The following is a 22,068-nucleotide window of genomic DNA, read 5'->3' as shown; positions in this document are numbered from 1 at the left end:
TATGGTCACTGTTTCCTAGGGGATCTTTTGCTCTGAGATTGTTTATTAAAGCTGCCTCCTTACACATTACCAGATCCAAAACAGCCTGGTCCCTTGTTGGATCCACAGCATATTACTCCAGAAATTGTCCCGAATGTACTCTTCTGAATGCTTTCTCATGGCTATCTCTGCCAATTTGGTTTTCCCAATACACATGAAGATTAAAGTCATCCATGATTAAAGCACTGCCCTTTTTTTTACATGCCCTCATTATCTCCTGATTCATTCTATGCCCTACAATATAGCTACTGATAGGGAGCCTATAGACTACTCCCACCAATTTCCTCTTTCCCTTGTTATTTTTTACCTCCACCCATATGGATTCTACATCTTCCGATCCAAGATCATTTCTTACTCTTGTTCTCATTCCATCTCGTACTAACAAAGCTACCCCACCAGCCATTCCTTCCTGTCTGAAAAGTCACATACCCTGAATATTTAGCTCCCAACTTTGATATCCTTTTAACCATGTGTCTGCAATGGCTAAAAGATCATACCCATTAACCTTAATTTGTGCCGTGAATTCATTTATTTTGTGTTGAATGCTAAGTAAAGAGGATTTAGACAAATAATTGGGTTCTGAATAAAAACCTGAACATTCTAGGAAAATTATTAATTTAAATAATCAAATACCATTTAGAATATTATGCATAGATTTTCAACTTGCTGCATGGTCATAAAGCAAGGATAATTGGCATTCCAAATTGGCTGAAATTGATGGAAATGTAAACAGGGCATTTTCTGTACAGGTAGTCAATTTGCAATGACAGCTTTATACTTGAGAAAATTGACCCTATTGACCAAGTCATCTTGGAACAAAAGTGTAATCTGTGGAACCAGCCATGGGGAATGAGGATATTTCCTCAGAGATTCTTCCACTGCACTTAACTTTTGACCAAGTTACAGCAGGACATCAGGAGGAGTTCCAAGGATAATTTCCCCTTTTGTTAGATAATGTAAAGTACAAGAATAAATTATTATTCAAACATCTTGATTTATCTCTATTGGATACATGACTGGAAAGATGGTGCAGGAGAGTAGATCTTAGATTCCTGGGATATTAGGTCCATTTCAAAGAGAGATGGGAACAGTACAGGTGGGAAGGAATGTACATGAATAGAGCAGAGATCAATGTCCTTGTGGGATGATTTGCTAGTGCTATTGGGGAGGCTTTAAATCCAGGACAAAATTAACAATCACTTGGACAAATGTGAATTAATTAAGGAAAGCCAGCAGAAATTTGTTGAGGAAAAATCTGCTAATTGTATCAAGTTGAGTACATAGAGGTGGAGAATTGATGAGATGGCTACTTCGGAAGTCCCCATTGGAGGTCCCTCTACGGAGGGATCCTCCCCCGCTAACTTGTGGACCTGGAGTGGAGGGTGGTGCATGCAGCAGTGCCATGCAACCATAGGTTGCACTGGTTCACGGGCTCCCAAGAAACTTGCCCTTTTTGAAATCTTGCGGAGTCTGTGGACCATGTCTATGTTTTATGTGATAGGCTGCACCCCCTTTTCAGTTATCTTAAAAACCTTTTATTGATGTTTTGTTTGCACTTCAGTCCCACGCTCCTGATCTATGGGTGCACGGTGAGGAGGGGGGTGGGGAAGGCGGAGGACCACCTCATGAACCTGCTCCTGAGCCTGACCAAACTTGCCATAAATAGGTCCAGGTAGCGGGTGACCAAGGGAATCGTCCAACCTGACTGTCTTTACCACAGCTACATTCGTGGCTGGGTGTCCCTGGAGAGGGGGCATGTGGTGTCCAAGGGCACCATCGAGGCTTTCCATGCTCGTTGAGCACCGCAGGGGCTGGATTGCATTATCAATCCCTTTAGCCACATTTTGGTTTGATGTTTTAAGTTTCCTTTCTGATTTCTTTTTAGTTTTGGGTGGTTTCCTTATTTTTGGGGGCTGCCCCTTTTCATTTGTCCTTCAGTTAATTTGAAGTAGTTTATTTGGTTAGTCAAAAAGATTGACTAGATGGCTACTTGAGGACATACGAAGAGACACCAGCCTTCCACGCTTGGTGGGCACTATGGGGTTGGGGTGCTTTATTGACTCTTTTAATCATATTTTGTTTTGATGTTTTAAGTTTCCTTTATAACTCTGTTTCTTTCATAGAAGTATTAATTTAAGGGGCTGCCTATTTATTTTTCCTTCAGTTTGTCAATTTAGTTTAATTGTTTTGCCAAAAAATAGGATAAAGAGGCACTTAATAACAAAGGAGTAAAGTGGAGTGAGGAGATATATACCTGTAAAGTTTCACTTTGTGAGTAAATCTATTCCAAGTAAAGACTGGCTTTGTTTTCTTTCTTCACCAATTGGTTATCAGGTATATAACAAAATTGTGTTTAGCTAATTTGGTTGAGTTTGTTGATTAGGTAACAGAAAGGGTTGATGAGGTATTGTAATTGAGGCAGCTTCCATGTACTTTGAAATAAGTATTTGATGAAGTGTCACATAGCTTGTCAGCAAGTTGAAACCCATGGAATAAAGGGCAGCATAGATACAAAGTTGGCTTAATGACAGGAAATAAAGTAGTGGTGAATGGTTGTTCAGACCGGAGGAAGATATAAGGGTGACTTTTACCATCCCGCCTGCCATGAGAATTGGGCTAGGAAAGGACCATTGACCTTGAGCGGGATTTTCTGGTTTCAGGGTGAGCAAAATCGGAAAATCCCACCCACATATTTGGGCTCCTGAGGAGTCAGTATTAGAAAAGCTGCTTTACTTGATCTATATAAATGACTTAGGCTTGGGTGTGCAGGGCGCAATTTAAAAATTTGTAGATGACAAAACTTGGAAGTACTGTGAACTTTGAGGAAGATAGTGAGGAGATAGACTTCAAGAGAACATAAAGAAGCTGATGGAATGGAGGGGGACACATGACAGATGAAATTTAATGCAGAGATGTGTGAATAAGAAAAGGCAAAAGAAAATAAAGGATACAACTCTAAAGGGGGTTGTGAAGCAGAGAGACCTGGGGTTATATGTGCACCATTTATTGAAGAAAGTGGTTAATAAGGCATAGGAGATCCCAGCCTTCAAAAAAGCAAGTTGGTTATGGTGAATCTTCATAAAAAGACAGGCTCAGCATCAACTGGAATACTATATATAAATCAGGGCATCGCACTTGAGGAGGGATATCAAAGTATTAGAGAAGATACTGAAAAGATTTGCAAAGAACGGTTTCAAGGGTGAAAGACTTTATTTGTGTAAATAGTTTGGAGAAGCTGGGGATAGTCTCTTTAGAGAAGGTTGAGAGGAAATTTGATAAAGCTGTTCAAAAATCATGCAGGGACATGCTAGCACCTTCATTGCCAAGTTAGATGGAAACACTAAACCATTTTTACAGATGTGAAAAATGTTAAAGCACTTCTGAGAATCTGATGATAGGAAGCATAAATGTTCTTAAACATTGCAAGTGAAAACAGGAAAATGTGGGAGGCATTACATTTTGAACATTTTGATGAGTCAATATTGCCTGAAAAAGGAAAATACGAAACACAAGTATCCCTTTTCACAAACCCTCTTCTTTCCATTCTTCCTGTTCCAATACACATTCGTAAGAGGCTTCAATCTTAATGTTATTAAAATGGAAAATGTGTTTTAAGTATTTGACATTAGATATATTTTTAAACTTGGATTTCTTAACATTTTTATTTGTTAGTTAACTGTAGAAATAGTGGTAGATATTCTTGTCACCCAGTTTCATGTGATAATACAGCCAGCAAGTGTTTTCGAATCAGGAAATCCAAGGCCAGCCTGAACCTGGATATCATGTTTTGTTTAAATAATCTTAGCAAGCTGTTAACATCTCTTGCAGTTTCACAAGTAGTTCACCAATTTTAATTAAATTTCCGCCTTCACTTCCTAACTACCAATCAGGGCAGGTGCTATCCGTTATAGAATCTCAATGGAATAAAAATCAAGTGGAGTCTTGAACAATGGGTGTGATCCACATCACTGGATTCTGCTCCAAAACCTCATCCACCAGCATTCTTCATTCATACCCATATTTGCCCTGTTCCTACACTTACTACTTGACAAATGGGTGCTGACATTTTACCAGTTCCCTGCACAGCAGACTGCTGTTTTGTACACTGCTGCTATTCAAGAAATGGCACAACGCTTCAAACCAATTCACATAGGACAGAATTTTTAAATTAATGTGGTGGTTTCTGTTTCTGGCAAGCATAAGTTAAATTAAAAATTACATGATGTATGTAAAGATTCTCAGATAAAAATATTTGCTAATGTCCTGGAAAATATAATGATTTTGCCTCTCCATGGGACTTGTACTGATCTCTCCAATGCAGCTGTTGCCTTTGAAGGCTTGAATTGCTTATAAGCTTCCTGTATCTATGTAGAATGGAATGCATCCAGCATTGTCAAATACCCACCCTCTCCAAGTTGATGACAACCAACATGAAACCTCAATGCTATAATGTGGTTTGCTGTACAACGCGATTCTTTTGCTTTGTACCCACATTACGGTTGCACTGTGTGTTCTCCTGGTGTTCCCTTCAAATCTGTTATCATCATTCATCTTTTCAAAGAAAATAACCCTACTACCACCCTATCTTCAACCTCCCTTTTCTCTCCTCTCCAAAGTCCTTCAATATGTGATCACTCAAATATATGCCTATCCTATTCCATGGATGGCATGGTGGCACAGTGGTTAGAACTGCTGTCTCACAGTTCAATTCTGGCCTCGTGCCACTGTCTGTTTGCATGTTCTCCCCGTGTCTGCGTGTGTTTCCTCCGGGTGCTCCGGTTTCCTCCCACAATCCAAAGATGTGCGGGTTAGGTTGATTGGCCATGCTAAATTGTCCCTTAGTGTCAGGGAGATTAGTGGGGTAAATATGTGGGGGTTATGGGGATAGGGCCTGGGTGGGTTTGTGGTCAGTGCAGACTCAATGGGCCAAATGGCCTCCTTCTGCACAGTAGGGTTTCTATGATTCTTGTCTGGAATTCCATGATGGAATCCCTCAAATCAAGTTTTCGCCCATGTCATTGTGCCCTCAAGAACACAAATGATATCTCATGCGATTGTGACAAATGTAAACTCTCCCTCCTTGACCTGCCTGCAGCATTTGGCACAGTTAACCACATTATCTTCCTCCAACATCGCTCCACTATCACCAAATTTGGTGGGACTGCATCCACCTGGTTCCATCCTTTCTATCCAGTCAGAGTCATATAATCACCTGCAATTACTTTTATTCCTGGTCCCACATCATTACCTCTGGTGTAAAGAAGTTAATAATTGCGAATGGGGTGAATCTAATCCCAATTATCCATTCTTATGGATAATTTCCAAATTATAAGAAATGTGAAAGTTTTGTACAGAGCAAAATAAAGGAGTGGTAATCACAGTCGGATTGCCACTCCACTCCTAGTTACTTACCCTGAGAAAGAGGTGCACCTTCCTTGCTTGACCCTCTGACTTGGGCCGGTTGAGAATAGCACAGTGAAGTGGAGTATCAAGACTGTGTGTTGAAGGTAGATGAGTCAAAGCTAAGGACGAATCACTTCATTTATTATGGCACCAGCAACCGTAATGCAGATAAATTTGAAGGCCCAGCCACTTTGATAAGCCAGAGAGAAGGTAAACATATAAGATAAGTGGGTAGGATTCGGAGGGGGGGTTGTAGGGTCAGTCGAGCAGGGGGCAGGAGGATTGGTCAGTAAGTAGGGAAGTTAGTGGGGGAGCCGGTCAGTGGAGAAGTGGTCAGTGGATGTTTGGATGGTCAGTGGGGGAATTGAAGGTATTTGGGGGTTGCGGGGGTAGTCATGGGAAAAGGGATAGTGGAGGGTGAGGAATGGAAGGTGGTGGGGTAGTCAGGGTTGCTGTGTGTGGTTGGGGGTCCATGAGTAATCACATGGGGTAGGTGGGGAGCAGGGTATTATTGAGGTGAGAGGTAGTCTGGGGGTTCTGTGGTGGGGATTATGGTATAATCGGGGGTTGGGGGATAGTCAGTGGGGGTCCTGTGGTAGATCAGGGATGGGGATGGGCTGAGGAGCCTCATAGGTAGTTGGGGTGGGCCAGCACTATAGTTACCCAGGAGTTAGAAGTGGTTTTAATTCTTCAGCCTTTTGGTAGAGTCATAGAGTCATTGAGGTTTACAGCATGGATACAGGCCCTTCGGCCCAAGTTGTCTATGCCGCCCCTTTTTTAACCCCTAAGCTACTCCCAGTTGCCTGCGTTTGACCTATATCCCTCTATACCCAGCTTATCCATGTAACTGTCTAAATGCCTTTTAAAAGACAAAATTGTACCCATTTCTACTACTACCTCCTGGCAGCTTGTTCCAGATACTCACCACCCTCTGCATGAAAGAATTGCCCCTCTGGACCCTTTTGTATCTCTCCCCTCTCACCTTAAACCTATGTCCTCTAGTTTTAGACTCCACTACCTTTTGGAAAAGATATTGACTATCTAGCTGATCTATGCCCCTCATTATTTTATAGACCTCTATAAGATCACCCCTAAGCCTCCTACACCCCAGAGAAAAAAGTCGCAGCCTATCCAGCCTCTCCTTATAACTCAAACCATCAAGTCCTGGTAGCATCCTAGTAAATCTTTTCTGCACTCTTTCTAGTTTAATAATATCCTTTCTATAATAGGATGACCAGAACTGTTCACAGTATTCCAAGTGTGGCCTTATCAAGATCCCATTGCAATCCTAGATAACCTTCTTCACTGTCCACTATGCCACCAATCTTGGTGTACTGTGAGACAATCTGAATCATCTAAAATCTTCAATTTAAGTTGGAGTGTTGAATGGTTCCCATTGCAAGGTAATTGCCCAATGGAAGTTTGATCTTCCCGTCCATTTGCCATGCCATCCTTAGGTGGGAACTTCCCCGAGGGGGGGGTCCCGAAGTTCAGCTCTGGGGTACCCTCCTGGATACGAGGTCCCGGAGATCAGATGTTGTTGGCCAATGTTTTCAGTGGTATGTAGAACGATTGAAAAAAGTCAATTGAAGCATTAGAACTGTTGCTAATTCAGTTTGTTCTGAAACCATTCTAAAGAAAGTCGGATTTGAATTAAGCATGTTCCAAAATATGGAAATGTTCTGTTGCTCAAAGCTACACAGGAAATCCAAGTAATCGCAGGGGAAGGAAAACTGGAGCTGACTGAATTCCCTTTTTGTGGTAATGCAGATACAAAGTAAGAATGAAAGCTGTGAATAAATAGGAAGCTTTAGAAGATTTAGGCTTTCTCAAGGCTATTACAAGGGAATAAGTATTTTTATTCCCTACATAACTATAAACTAGCCATAAATTTGTGAAATTGGATTGAAAGAGAATTACCTATTAGGCAACAGCATAAATTTAAATATAAATGCTGTAATTGCTTCATTATGAACTAAAATAAACAAATAAACACATTTTCAAAATAGGGTTGCTAATTCACTCACAGATCTGTGAGAGGATCCTGGGAAGTCACAAGGTCATGGTCCTTCTATCCATCTGGCATGAAGTGTACTACATGCTACGAGCATAGTGTCTTGAGAATTCCATTTCCTGCACTACTCTGTATTTGTTGATTAACTAACTGGTGGAGCCAACAACTTGATCCCATTAAGAAAGACAGCCTGTCCCTCAGTTACTGAATGCCAGCCAATTTCCACCTCCACCTTCTCTTCCACAATTCTGAGCTGCCAAGTCCAGGGAGTTTATTGCTGGAAGCTGCCTAGACTATGCAAATGAGGATGTCCATGGGACATTAGTCAGAATCAGGATGAAAATCCTAGTGGCAGCCCTGAGAGAAAATACAAATCTTGTCCTATTTTCAAAAGATCAAACAAGAGCCGAGATGTTCCTGCATTTTGGAAGATCTCCCATCTCATAGACAAGTTTGTAAACCACTATCAGGGAGAACATCTTCCTATATTTAAATTCCTGGTGTTTTGCTGTGAATTATTTTGTTTGGGTTCATTATGGCCAATGATATTTATCGTTATCACAAATCCATTGTAAAGATTCCCATAGAGACCAAAAACCAAAAAACCAAACTTATCAAATGACCCCAACAAAAATGCCAACAGACAAGATTTCACTTTTTATAATTTTTACTTTAATAATCAAACCAAATTCAATATAAACCAAACATTAACAAACAAATCACAGTCAATATAAATGCTGATATAAAATTACACATTAGGTAACAGATACAACAAATATAGATCTCAAAGATTAACCAGGTGGTCCACCCAGCATATATGGCACAAATTCAGCCACAATGTCCTTAAAGACTCTCATCTTCCTCACCTCTTATTCTTCAAAGATTTAGCCACTGATTCTGATCCCACAGCAGGTCCCAATCAACCCAAATTCTATGAGTACAAACTTCAACAAAATGACATATTTCTCCAGAATCTCCTTAACTCTGCTCATAGCAATCTTGATGGTACTGATCCATCAATATTACCTTAATCCAGTAACCCTCTGTGACAACTTTAATTACAGCAACAGTTGCAGCATCCTAGTATTTGCCTATTGCCAACTTCTGGATCCAATTTTCATTTTCTTCAGCCCACCTGCGCTGTACTGCTGGGTGATCAAGGTTTGGATGGTTCCATGCCTTTCATCCGGTTTCAACCAGTTTTAGTTTCCCTAGAAACGTGAAGTTGCAGTTTTGATTTCAGCTTCCCTGGTGCTGTGAGGCAGCAGTGCTAACCACTGTGCCACCATGCTGCCCTCATCCCTTTCAGTTTATAAAAGAAGTTTCTGGAGAATCATGGAGCCAGTCGAATTGGCAATTCTTTTGAATGTGACTGACCAGCAGCAGCAATGTTGACATGCCACCCACAGAGGCCAGGAATAGCACTCTGCAGAGGAGGGGGGGGCAGACCTTGCTGATCTACCAGGAGCAGGGCCGCAGATGATGGAGCCTCAGAGGAGACACTACTGGCCATGGGTACTTTCTACATCCAGGTGTCAGAGGTCCAGTGGCGGAAAAGATGCATCTATCCTGGGGGACAGTGGACCACCTGTGCCAGGTGATGCAAGAATTGGCACCACATGGATTGGGACGTCACCCATTGCCTGTGGCCCTGAAAGTTACTGCTGCTCTGAATTTCTATGCCAGCGACTCGTTTCAGGGCTACATGGGTTACCTGTGAGGCAGCAGTCAGCAGCAAACAAGTGTTTAAGGGATGTCACAGACTGATATGTACATCAACATAGTAGGCATGCCTCAGGTGCAGGGTGTCATCGACTGTACTCACTTGGCTCTGTGTTTCCCTTGGTGGCATGGGGTACCATTTGTGAAGCACAAGGGAGACCATTACCTCAATGTCCAAATTGTCTGTGACCACACAATGCGCATCATGCAGATGTGTACCAGTTTCCCGGGAGGCGTCCACGATGGTTACATCTTGAAGCACTCGCAAAGTCCATCCATTTTTGAGGAAGAGCAGCGACTTAAGGAATGGCTCTTCAGGGACAAAGGGTACCCACTCAGGAGATGGCTGATGACCCTGGTGTGGAGGCCACAAACATCCCTGAGACTTGTTACAAGAAGATACATGCATCAATGCGTGCGTTGGTTGAGCAGGTGATTGTACTGTTCAAGATGTGGTTTTTGTGCCTGGACTGGTTGGGAGGAGCCCTCCAGTACAACCCCCAGAGTGTGTCCCGTATCATAATGGTCTGTTGGGCACTGCACAATCTGGCTTTGCAGTGGGGAGAGCAGCTAGACCAGGAGGAGATGGATGAGCGCCACATCTCCTCGGATGAGGAGGATGTCGAGGAGGGTAACGAGGGGTTACCTGTGGAGGAGGAGGAGGAAGGACCTTGGGTGATACCCAGAGCCCACATGGGGTACAGGTCTCGAGACACCCTCATTGACTCTCATTTTGGTGACATTCAGGATGAGATTGTGCATACCTCTCCTCCCATTAGGTCTGACATCCACTCACCCCATTGGGCAGGCGCCCCGATCTGCCAGTGATCTGGAGACTTCCACCCCCCCCAACTCCCCACAGAGTCCCTCCACCCCCACAGAGCTTCCCCTTGCTGTCAAAGCTTTCTGCCTTGCACTCATCACAACAGATGCTAGAATGCCAAATTTCAAAGGAAACGACAATATATATTGCATGAGAAAAAGGATGCTAATTGGTTGGCAAATTGGCTCTGACAGTTTGAGAAATTTCCATGGTGAATGAATAGGAAGCTATTGTCACCATGCTTTAGACCATAAGACCATAAGACATAGGAGCAGAATTAGGCCAATCGGCCAATTGAGTCTGCTCCGCCATTCAATCATGGCTGATATGTTTCTCATCCCAATTCCCCTGCTTTTTCCCCATAACCCCATATCCCTTATTAATAATCAAGAACCTATCTATCTCTGCCTTAAAGACACTCAACGACTTGGCCTCCACAGCCTTCTGTGGCAAAGAGTTTCACAGATTCATCACTCGCTTGCTGAAGAAATTCCTCCTTATCTCTGTTTTAAAGTATCATCCCTTTAGCCTGAGGTTGTGCCCTCCGGTTCTAGTTTTTCCTACTGGTGGAAATATCCTCTCCACATCCACTCTATCCAGGCCTCGCAGTATCCTGTAAGTTTCAATGAAATCCCCCCTTATCCTTCTAAACTCCAACAAGGACAGTTCCAGAATCTTCAACTGTTCCTCATACGACAAGCTCTTAATTCCAGGGATCATTCTTGTGAACCTCCTCTGGACCCTTTCCAAGGCCAGTACCTCCTTCCTTAGATACGGGGCCCAGAACTGCTCACAATACTCCAAATGGGGTCTGACCAGAGCCTTATACAACCTCAGAAGTACATCCCTGCTCTTGTATTCTAGCCCTCTCAACATGAATGCCGGCATTGCACTTGCCTTCCTAACTGCCGACTGAACCTACACATTAACCTTAAGACAATCTTGAACAATGACTCCCAAGTCCCTTTGTGTTTCTGATTTCCTAAGCATTTTCCCATTTAGAAAATAGTCTATGCCTCCATTCCTCCTTCCAAAGTGCATAACCTCACACTTTTCCACATTGCATTCCATCTGCCACTTCTTTGTCCACTCTCCTAACCTGTCCAAGTCCTTCTGCAGCCCCCCTGCTTCCTCAATACTACCTGTCCCTCTACATATCTTTGCATCATCTGCAAACGTAGCAACAGTGCCTTCAGTTCCTTCTTCCAAATCGTTAATGTATATTGTGAAAAGTTGTGGTCCCAGCACCGACCCCTGAGGCACACCACTAGTCACCGGCTGCCATCCTGAAAAAGACCCCTTTATCCCCATTCTCTGCCTTCTGCCAGTCAGCCAATCCTCTACCCATGCCAGGATCTTACCCTTAACACCATGGGCTCTTAACTTATTTAACAGTCTCCTATGCGGCACCTTGTCAAAAGCTTTCTGGAAATCTAAATAAATCACGTCCACTGGTTCTCCTTTATCTAACTTTCTTGTTACCTCCTCAAAGAACTCTAACAGATTTGTCAGACATGACCTTCCCTTGACGAAGCCGTGCTGACTCAGTCCTATTTTATCTTGCACTTCCAAGTACATCCAGCTCCATAATTAATGAGGTCAGGGCTAGGAGATATGGCGAATTTTCCCCCTAAGCTCCACAGTGAGAAACACTCCACAATCTTTCCATTACGACAGGACTTAGTCTCAGATTGGAAAATTCTGCCTTTTGTCTTCAAAAAATGCACTGTGGCTTTAATTTGTACAGGCCTGGTTTAATTGGTTCAGCACTGCCAGAATCATTATAATTATTAAGCTGTGTGACGTTAGCATGCTACTTCTGTCACTTTAATCAGGAAAGGGATAACTTAGCATCATGATCCTTACGCCCAATTTCAGGAGTTATCCAATTCAGCCTCTGTTCTATTTGAGATGTCGGAAAAGCAAACTATGCTGCTTGGGAAGCAATGTTTCATTAATGCAAACTAATGATAATCATAATTTGAATTTATTTGACAAGAAAAGTAAATATTAGCAGTGCACATCTCAAACTTTATCGTGACTTTGCTTTTATTTACCCTGACTTTGGTGTTTTTAGGTTCTTATGGAGCTACCTATTGCAAATCAGTAACAGACCCAAAGTTGGCATAATGCTGACATGCTAAACTTCATTAAAATGTTACAAGTGGCCAGTTGTGAAATTATGGACAAAATTTGGGATGAAAATATTCTTATCGTAGCAACGCTGCCCATTTTATTTTGCCACTTTCAGAGAGAAGAAGACTAAACAGGGATTAGTTGTTCCACCTCTTTTATCTTTCCTTCTGCTTCATAGGGTCCCAGAGGAGAACATGGAGCAAAGGGTGATAAAGGACAACCTGGGCAAGGTGCACCTGGTCCAAAGGTAAGAAATTAATTCTATTTCAAAATAGTCTTTTAAAGCACATTTTTACTTGTTCATGGCCAAGTATGCTGGATGGCATGATATGGAGCTATACTGACCAGGGAGAGCTCAGGAATAGGCTTCGGCTAAGCAATCTCACTGGGACACTGATTCAGTGTTTCCAGATTTAAGAAATGTGGAATGAACCAAGCTTTCCAAATCTGGTTAGTATCCAGTTATTAGGAAGTGCTTATTTGTGGGTGTCAGATGATAGCTAAATTCAGCTTATATATAACATCTTCTGTTGTCAAATAGGCTACCAATACTAATTATTTAGCCTCACACATTGATGCGCGATTAAATCACTCGGGAGGCTGGATCGTACCCGGGAAATAAAGGCTTTTATTAGTAACAAGAATGGAGCATACTATATAACAATACAATCCCAGACTAAAGGGTCACCAGGCAGTGCAGTGACCTTTATACTCCTACAGGTAGGCGGAGCCAACCGGAGTGTACCACAGAACAATACCAACAGGTAGAACACCCCAACCCTAACCCCAACAGTGACAACAGTAACATATGTACAAGTACCCATAGTGCTAACCATCTATGGTTCAGTACCCATAGTGGTAACCATCTATGGTTCACCACACACATGATGACTGGATATTCAGTAGAAATATTGTAAGAGCTCTTGGAATTGTAGCCAAGGATGAATCACTTTATTTAGAAGTAGATGAGAAAATTTGAAAAGAAACATCAGCAGAAATTTCCTAAAATGGATGTTACTGTTAGATACTGAGAAAGGTGAACCCTAACTTTTAGACAAGATTGAATCCAAAACATTCATGCTGATTTTATGAATACAAGTTAAAAATGCAGCACAAACTGAAAAAAACATTTTTGCCATACCAGTCTCAGCTCTTAACGCAGGAAAATACTGCAAAAGATGAATTACTTCTCCACCAGGAAGATATGGATGTGGAAGGGTGTAAAAATCCATCTGTTTGCAATGTACAGCATAAGGATATTTTGGATCTATTTTTGTGTTTGGCATCTTTAGTGATATAGTGGTAATATCATTTTAGAACTCACTGATCATTTTATTGCTCTGTTTAACAGTTGACTCCAGGTGAAGGTGTAAGACTTAGGAGGACATGTAGTGAGATAAAACTGTAACATAAAACTTGCTGACCTATGTTGTCTCATGTACTCATAGGCAAAAATAAGTCTTGTCCAGAAGAAAGGAAATCATGCTCGTAAAGGAATGTTCCAGAAGCTGCAAAATAAATTTATAGTATATACAAGATCCTAATTGGAAACACAGAAGTTCCAAATAATAAATCTTTGTTCTCATGGAAAAGATAATTTCTTTTTATTGGATACACTCCAGAATTTTCAACCATTTCATGTAGTTGTTTGCTTTCTCTATTATGTTTACTCCATCCTGTTTTGTTTCTTGGTAATTATTGATGCCCTGTTTCTCTGTTCAATTTTAGGTCAATCTGGGGCCAGTTATCATCATAGAATCCCTATAGTGCAGAAGGAGGCCATTCAGCCCATTGAGCCTGCACCGACTGTGGCCCTCTCCCCCACCCTATCCCCATAGCCCCGCATTCACTATAGCTAATCCATCTAACCTACACATCTTGAGACATTAAAGGCGGGATTTTCCGGTCGCGCTTGCCCCAAAACTGGAAAATCCCGTCCGAGGTCAATGTACTTTTGCATGGTCCATGTCACGCCTGCTACGATTCCCGTGGTGGGTGGGACAGGAAAATTCTGCATGAAGGAGCAAATTAGTATGGCCAATCTACCTAACCTGCATATGAGGGAGGAATCCGGAGCACCGGAGGAAACCCATGCAGACACAGGGAGAACATGCAAACTCCACACTGTCAACCAAAATTGGAATCAAACCTGGGTCCCTGGTGGTGTGAGGCAGCAGTGTTAACCACTGTGCCACCATGCCACCTGATTTTAGGAACATCTACAAAATGTCAGTAATGGATTTGTCTGGGATATTACAATGTCTCCTGATTTTCTTTTTGCTTTAATACAAAAGTATTATTGCACTCTATTTACATCATATTTCTTGGTCAAAATTATTTACAATATATATGAATGACTTGGATTAGAGAAGTGAATGTACTATTGCCAAGTTAGCAGATGACACAAAAATAGGTGGGAAGGCAAGTGGATGACACAAAGAATCTATAGAGGGATATAGACAGATTAGGTGAGTGGGCACAAATTTGGCAGATGGAGTACAATGTCAGAAGATGCGAAGTTCTGCATTTTGGAATTAAAGAGCTGAATATTGTTTAATTGGAGAAAGACTGCAGAAAGCTACCGCACAGAGAAATTTTGGGGTCCTTGTGCATAAATCACAAAATGCAAGTTGAGCAGGTAATAAAGAAGGCAAGTGGAATATTAGCCTTTATTTCAAAGGGAATGGAGTATAAATATAGGGAAGGCTTCCTAAATTGTACAAGGCACTAGTTAGACCACACCTGGAATACTTTGAACAGTCTAGTTCTCCTTATCTAAGGAAAAATATATTGGCATCGGAGGCAGTCCAGAAAAGGCTCACTAAGTTGATCCCGCGTATGGAGGGGTCTTCCTATGAGGAACAGTTGAGTAGGTTGGGCCTGTACTCATTGGAGTTTAAAAGAATAACAGATGATCATATTAAGACATATAAGATTCACAAGAGGCTTGACAGGGTAAATGCTGAGAGGTTGTTTTTCTATGTAGGAGAGTCTAGGATCAAAGGACTTATCCTCAGTGTAAGGGGTTGCCCATTTAAGACAGTGATGAGAAGAATTTATTCTCTCAGAGAGCTGTGAATCTGTGGAATTCTTTACTGCATACACTGGATCATTAACTATGTTTAAGGTTGAGACAGACAGATTTCTAATCAGGAAGGGAATCAAGGGTTATGGGGATAAGAGGGGGAAAAGTGGAATTGAGGATTATTATATCAGATCAGTCATGATCTCACTGAATGGCCTCCATGGGCCAAATGTTCTACTTCTGCTGTTGTGTCTTATGGTTCAACATGCAAGTACAACTTGGCAAGTAAAATCATATATAAACTTCTTAAATTACTGGAGTTGTAGATTATGTAATAATTGTCAGCAACATAGGAACAGGAGTAGGCCATTCAGCCTCAAGAGCCACTGCACCATTTAATACGATCATGGCTGATTGGACACTTCAATGCCTGGAGATCACTCTTGATGTTATTGTTAATCAGAAATCTACCAATCTCTGCCTTAAACATACACAATGAGTGAGCTTCCTCAGTCCTTTGGGGTAGAGAATTCCAAAGATTCACAACCCTCTGTGTGAAGAAGTTTCTCCCCATCTCAGTCCTAAGTGACATCCCCTTATTTTGAAATTGTGCTCCCTGGTTCTAGAATCTCCAACCCAGGGAAACATCTGCATCTACCGTGTCTATTCCTTTAATTTGTAAGTTTCAAGCAGATCACTTCTCATTCTTCGAAACTCGAGAAAATACAGGCCCAGTTTGCCCAAGCTCTCCTCACAAGACAGTCCCACCATCCCAGAGAACAAGTCTGGTGAACCTTTGTTGCACTCCCTCGATGGAAATATAATATTTACTGAGGTAAGGGGACCAAAAGTGCATACAGTACTCCAGGTGCGGTCTAACCAAGCTCCTATACAATTGAAGCAAGACCTCATTACTCCTGTACACAAATCCTCTTACAATAAAGGCCAACATTCCATTAGCTTTCCTAATGGCTTGCTGCACCTGCGCGTTTGACACCCAGATCCCTTTGTACATCTAATTTCTTACCATTTAGGAAATACTCTGCTGACCTGATCCTTCTACCAAAGTGGATTACCTCACATTTTCCACATTATATTTAATCTGCCATGTTCTTGCCCACTCACTAAAACCACCCAAATCCTCCTGTACATCTTCCATCCATCCTGTACATCTTCCTCACAACACACCCCCTAACTTTGTATCAGTGGCAAACTTGGAAATATTACATTTGTTCCCCACATCCAAATCATTGATATATGTATGAATGCTGGGTTATTTGAACTCAACAATTTGGGTTTGGTTTACTAAAACATTGATGTTGAGATTCAGTTCGTATTTACTGTACATCGGGTTTATGTGAATCGACTATTTCAGGGCATTAGTTACTAGCTTAGATCTACTGAAGACCTCTTGGTACAGTGTGGAAAGGTACCAACTGTGAGTAACTTTGTTTAAAGTTACTTTACAAAGTCATTGCACAGTAATCAAGGGTTCATTTCTCTCTTTATCTGATTGTGAAAAACAGAACTGATTTATTTTCCGAAAGGAAGGAAGAAGAAAGAAAGGGAACAGAGTGATCTATCCCATACCACAGCATTCTGTATGCCCTCAAAGTAGTGTAAGGTTGCCAGTATTTGTTACCAACCAAGCAGCCTATTCTCCCCATCTCTAAAAGTTTTAATAACTAATAAATCAAGATATTCAAAAAACTCTTAAAGCACTAATGCCTCTGTGATTTTTCTCCTGTGTTGCTCAAAGTAGTATATACAAGATCAATCTTTAATTCCTGAAGCTACCAGAAAAATCTTGGAGTGCTGGCATCCTTATCATCAGGCAGAAATCAATCCTTTATGAACATTGACAATATGGTATGATACAATTTTTGCTTGTATTTAATGATTCTGCAAATACTTTGTTTTTATAGGGTAACATAGGCTACACAGGCCCTAAAGGCTCTCGAGGACCAACTGGAATTGGAATTAAAGGTGTCAAGGTAGAAATAACTTGTCAATCTTTTCATTGTAGCAAAGCGCGAAGAATTGTCAAGCTGGCTCATTGGGTTAACATACCATGTCGTGTTATTCCCATGTAGGGGAGTCGGTTAGCTCAGTTGGCTGGTTTGTGATGCAGAGTGACGCCAATGGTGCAGGTTCAAATGGGCTGAAGTTATTCATGAAGGCTTCACCGTCTCATCCTTGCCCCTTGTCTGAGATGTGGTGATCTTCAGGTTAAACCACCACCAGTCAGCTCTCCCTCTCAAATAAGAGATCAGTCTATGGTCATCTTTGACTATGGTGACTTTACCTTTGCTAATTTTAGACTGATTCATGTTGATCAAGAAGACTACAGATCAAACCCACTACTGATTTAATCTCCGCCAAGGCAAACACAGCACTGTGACTGGTCTCTAACCTGTTGTAAAAGGGAGATAAATATTTCACCAACAATCCACTCCCTGAATCCACAGCTGTTGAAGTGCATACTTTTGAGGACAGAATGTATCTCACCTCTTATGTTTTATAGCTTGTTAACACTGGGTACAATTTGACACCCACCAGGTGGGTCTTAGTTTGAGACTTTGGAATAATTTAATTCCTGGGTCCTATGTCCTCACTACCAATTGGTTGTCCACTAGAAATAGGTAGAAAGTGACAGCTGGCTGATCCTCCTTTATCATCAGGCAGAATAGCCAAGAGCTCATGTTTGGGCAGCCAGACTCTGCCAGACTCTGCCAGCCAGCAGTTTTTTGTTCACGCACATCCAAACTATTCCACACTGACATGAAATTAGCTATATAACCTTATTCTCAAAGGGTTATTTTAATGTATGCAGTATTATAATGTACCCAATTTTCCAATCTGTGTGAGGCTCTACATCAAAGACCTACTTGTGGTAAGTAACCCTTGAACGATCTGAAAAAACCTCAAATCCAATAACATCACTATTAAGAGAGAAACTGGGGAGGTTCCAAGTAGTGCTACACAATTTACTGATTTAAAAAATTTAACCATCAAGCAATAATTTACCACCAAATTTTCAAAGAAAAGTCCAAAATATCATGATGAAAGAAGAAACACTTTCAGTAAAGACATTGCAAACGGTTTGTGCTTGTCTTTATTTTGGTGACATAACTCAACCTAATGTTTGGCAGTACTTGAAACTCATTCACTTATTCAACATTGAGTGAAAACTGAAAGGGAAAACAATGAAGATAGTTTACATTCTGTTTCCTGCAGGGTGATATTGGACCTCCTGGACCATCAGGGCCTATAGGCATGACAGGAATTGGGTTGCAAGGCAACAAGGTAAAGTAACAGTATAACCAACCATTTATTTAAAATACGGTACATGTAAAGTATTGCACCTAGCACATAGTTGTTTGCTATATTTACTTCCACAAGGTCATGCTTAGTTGGACAAGTGACACCACGCTTGTGCTGTGATACCTGCGTATTATCTAAGGTGCCGTTTCCTGTTATATATACCTTTAAAATCTTCCTAAAGCCACGCCCCTTGTGCAAAACTGAATTGAGGAAGGAAGGAAGGAAGGAATGTTTTCAGATTTTCATAGCATGGTTGTGGTCTGAGTCCCGAGATACAGGTTAATTTTTCTGAACTCTCAATCATGTGGCTCCTTCCCAAGTGCTCCCGCTTCTGAAAGATGTGGACCGACTAACTTTTTTAATGCTCACTTCTCCTATGCTGGGCATAAACCTTCAACTCTCCCAATTTGGCCAGTCTGTAACTTGTTCTTGCTTTCACAGGACACTATTGACACATCCTGCGATCCCACCTTTATGCATCCATTAGCACCTTCTATAGTCTTCAACACTAATATTAACACTATTTATTTGTGCCAAGATATCTTTGTTTCATCTTTCCTGAGCTTCCCACCTAACCCTGGCCTTCTATTTTGGCTTTACTCTTCCAACAGTAAAAAACCCATCACATTTCTACCTCTCTTCAGCTCTGAAGCCAAGCCATACAAACTTAAAAGAATGGGCGGAATTTTACCGGTTCACCACACCCATAAAAGGGTGGAGTGAGCTGGTAAAATAGTGCTAGAGCGGAGAAATCAGGATCGCACCCAATTTCTTGGCTCTCGCGATCTTACCAGTGCCGCATTTCCGGCGAGAAGCTGAATAAATTATTTAAATATATTTAAACACCGATTTACATGTTATCAGTGAGCCCATGAATGGGGAACAGTCGTGTAGCCCTTGCCAGTAGAACTGGAGGCCATTGAGGGCTCCCCAGGGAGACTGAGGGCAGGGGGGGTGCCCCTTGGGCACTGCCAGCCTGGCACCTTGGCAATGCTGACTGGGCACCTTGGCACTGCCCAGTGGGCAGTGCAAGAGGGCAGGGCCTATGAGGGGCATAGTGGGTGAGGTCTGAAGGTGGGGTATGGGCGTGGGGCCTGAAGCGGGCTAGGCCTATAGGGAGCAGGGCCTGAAGGGGGGTATGAGGGCAGGGCCTATAGAGGCCAGGCCGAGGCAGCTCAAGCAGGGAGGAAGGGGGGCCCCGCTGCCACTCTGCAGCTGAAATTGGTGGTGGAGAGGGATGTGCGAACGGGCAGTGGGGGTTAGCAGGGGCTTTTTGGGTGGTGTAGGGTTCAACAGCAAATCAGAAATGAAATGCAAAAATACAAAATTGCATAAAAAATAGTGGCTGTAGACCTCAGGTCTAAACCAGACAGACCATGGGTGAAGCTTGGAGTAGACATCTTCATTCACTTTTGAACTGTGACTATCTCATGAAGTTGACTACTATTCAGACTGCTGGGAGTTAAATCAGATGATATCAATGATTATGTGATCTTAGAATGCATACTTTCATCGTCTTGGCTGTTCTGACATTATGATGAGTGACAATGGCCTTCAGTTCACATTGTGAAGAATTCGGACACTTCATGAATAATTAGGAAATTCAGCATTACATATCATCTCCACACTTTCCCCTGTCAAATGGAAAGGCTGAGGCAGCAGCCAAAGAGATCATCAAAAAATTGACTAGACCAGCACAGATGTGTACAGGCAATCTTAGAATGGCGAAACACACCTCCTGAAGCATGAAAAGTCGTCCAATCCAACTACTCTTCTAACAGCTGAAAAACACAAAAAATATAAGTATTAACAGACGTGAGTGACAAGATCAAAGTGAAATAACAGCCAAATTCCACTTTGATAAAGCTGCCAAAGTGTTGACAGAACTGAGAGTTGGTCAGAGTGCAAACATTCAATGTACTCAACAAAAATCAGCCAAGTGCAACTTGAGAGCTGTGTCACTCATGGTGAAAGAGAATGACCAAATTTATCATCGCAAATACAGAAATATATATACCCAAGTGGTGAAGGAGGTTCTTCACAGCAGATAGCTGACAAGAAAATTGTGATTTTACCATCTGAGTAAGGATCTGATTGACCATGAGACCCAGAAGTCAACCAGTCCCCAAGAAATGCATCAGATCAGCACCAACAATTACCACAGCAGCAACACTCGCTACAACAACAACCCAGAGAAGCAACATCACACCAGGCACCAGCAGAGACTAGATTAATAGCCATTAACAACTCACATGCATATCATTAGAAGACATGAATGCTTTAAAAGTTATGGGTAGGATTCTCCAGCCTCCCAGCCGCATTTTCTCGGCAGCTTTTCACTGGCAGCGGGATTCTCTAGTCTTACCGCTTTCAATGGGATTTCCCATTGATGTCACCCCACACCACTGTGAAACCCGTGGGTGGGGTGCACTGCCAGGGGGACCAAGGAACCCCGCCAGCGTAAACAACTGGAGAATTTCCCCCATGGATAGAGAAAGACAAAATTGGAAAGAACAATTTTTTTGTTATGCAAGACAATTGTTTGTATGGACTATCTATGTCGAGTGACTTGCAAATTATAGGACCTGCAATTTTTGTTTATGAAAAGAGGGATGTTGGATAAATACGTTTGTAAACTGCGGTTTGCCATACTCTTGTGACCTCTGATGTCACATATATATGTAAAGGTTTTAGAAAGTAGCCGTTTTACACATATTAGAGCACTTCCCTTTGCTGGGGCCTGCCTGATTGGCCCCAGCAACCTTTGATCTCACTGACCTATAGCACGGTGGCACAATTGTTAGCACTGGTGCCTTACAGCACCAGGGACCCGGGTTCAACTCCGGGCTCGGGTCACTGTCTGTGCAGAGTTTGCACATTCTCCCCGTGTCTGCGTTGGTTTCCTCTGGGTGCTCCGGTTTCCTCCCACGCTCCAAAGATGTGCAGGTTAGGTTGATTGGCCATGCTAAATTGACCCTAGTGCCAGGGGATTAGCAGGGTAAATATGTGGGGTTACAGGAATAGGGCCTGGGTGGGATTGTGGTCGGTGTAGACTCGATGGGCCAAATGGCCTCTTTCTGCACTGTAGAGATTTTACGATTCTATGTATCTCACTAATGGATAGCACATTTTGCATGATAACCATAGAGATTTAATGAGAAAAAGAGATAGACATTGAAAAAAATAGAAAATGAAAAGACATTAATTAATAGTACACTGAAATTCTAAAGGTATTACAATTTTATTATAGGGGGAACTAGGCCCTTCAGGACCACCTGGGCCAAGAGGTCCAACAGGACAAGGATTACCTGGTGAAAAGGTACAGAGCTCAATTATACTTTTTACATTCATGGACCAGCATGAGTGACTGTATTTTGAACAGCAGAGATTGTGAACTCATGCCCTCGACCCTCAGATGCTACAAGAGCATGGAGCAAAGATCATATATATAAGCAGAAGAATATTTTTGACATTGACAGTCAATTGCTGTTCTATTTCTTGTTTGGTCATCTCACAAACTGCTGAAACCTTCTCTAATCAAAGGCTATCGAGTTTTATTGGAAGTCATGCAGCTTTCCATGT

General features: G+C 42.0%; 1 protein-coding gene across 1 annotated transcript in view; it reads left to right on the top strand.

Annotated features, from left to right (window-relative positions):
- Nucleotides 1–22,068, top strand: part of LOC144509371 (uncharacterized) — a 188,196-nt gene that overhangs the window by 104,688 nt on the left and 61,440 nt on the right. Inside the window, exons 14-17 of the mRNA XM_078238108.1 lie at nt 12,316–12,384; nt 17,088–17,156; nt 18,400–18,468; nt 21,737–21,805. Coding sequence (XP_078094234.1) covers nt 12,316–12,384; nt 17,088–17,156; nt 18,400–18,468; nt 21,737–21,805 — 276 coding nt within the window. The remainder of the gene's footprint in view (nt 1–12,315; nt 12,385–17,087; nt 17,157–18,399; nt 18,469–21,736; nt 21,806–22,068) is intronic.

This window comes from Mustelus asterias, chromosome 2 (genome assembly GCF_964213995.1).
Source record: "Mustelus asterias chromosome 2, sMusAst1.hap1.1, whole genome shotgun sequence".
In the NCBI taxonomy this organism is placed as follows: Eukaryota; Metazoa; Chordata; class Chondrichthyes; order Carcharhiniformes; family Triakidae; genus Mustelus; species Mustelus asterias.
Note: the sequence above shows the minus strand (reverse complement) of the source record. Positions and strands in the feature narration are given on the sequence as shown.